This window comes from Octopus bimaculoides, chromosome 6 (assembly GCF_001194135.2).
Source record: "Octopus bimaculoides isolate UCB-OBI-ISO-001 chromosome 6, ASM119413v2, whole genome shotgun sequence".
Taxonomy (NCBI): Eukaryota; Metazoa; Mollusca; class Cephalopoda; order Octopoda; family Octopodidae; genus Octopus; species Octopus bimaculoides.
This window is the reverse complement of record NC_068986.1, coordinates 91227954-91228633: the sequence shown is the minus strand read 5'-3', so window position 1 is coordinate 91228633 and position 680 is coordinate 91227954. Positions and strand designations below refer to the sequence as shown.

At 32.6% G+C, this 680-nt stretch overlaps 1 protein-coding gene across 4 annotated transcripts in view; it reads left to right on the top strand.

The window, feature by feature from the left end:
• LOC106869802 (uncharacterized) overlaps positions 1 to 680 on the top strand; it is a 19192-nt gene that overhangs the window by 11707 nt on the left and 6805 nt on the right. For 2 of the 4 annotated variants that reach the window (XM_052968965.1, XM_052968966.1), the window contains exon 3: positions 618 to 659. The exons of the other annotated variants lie outside the window; for them this stretch is intronic. In XM_052968965.1, coding sequence (XP_052824925.1) covers positions 618 to 659 — 42 coding nt within the window. The remainder of the gene's footprint in view (positions 1 to 617; positions 660 to 680) is intronic. 4 annotated transcript variants of the gene reach the window in all.

Genomic DNA, 680 nt, shown 5'->3' with positions numbered 1-680 from the left:
CAATGTTCCCGTATGTTTCATGCAACCCTTGGATTGTGGAGCCATCTGCAGTTCAAACACCCAGGAAAATGAACTGGATTGCAAGCTCAGAAACACGACACGCAGCCAACACATGTATATATTAGAAAAAATAAAGTATTCAGAGATTTGGATGGTTGTACATATATAAATATTTATAAATTGTGTGATGGGATTTGTCTCTTTTTTATATATATATATATGCATGTATGTTAGTGCATGTGTGTTTCTTTGTATCTGTATTTGTCCCCATCCCCCAGCTTGATAGCCACTGCTGGTGTGTTTATGTTACCATAACTTAGTGGTTTGGCAAAAGAGATTGATGGAATAAGTACCAGACTTTTTAAAACAAAGTGAAAAGTAGGTTTGATACATTCAGCTAAAAATTTTTCATGGCTGGTTCCTTCATGACTAAAGCATGTAAAAGATGTTATTTATTCAGTTTTAGCCAATATTACAAAAATCATAATAGAACAGTGATTATATAATCTTTGTCAACTTAATTTTTGGTGTCTGGTACATATTTTATCGATCAACCATATTAAAATCAATCTTGCTCTGGTAGTCAGCTTTCATTACTTTTTTAATTATTTTTTCAGTTTGCAGCCTTCTGATGTTGTTTGTGTCTTTTGCTTCATTTTGTAAGTTTTCTTTCTGTTTTG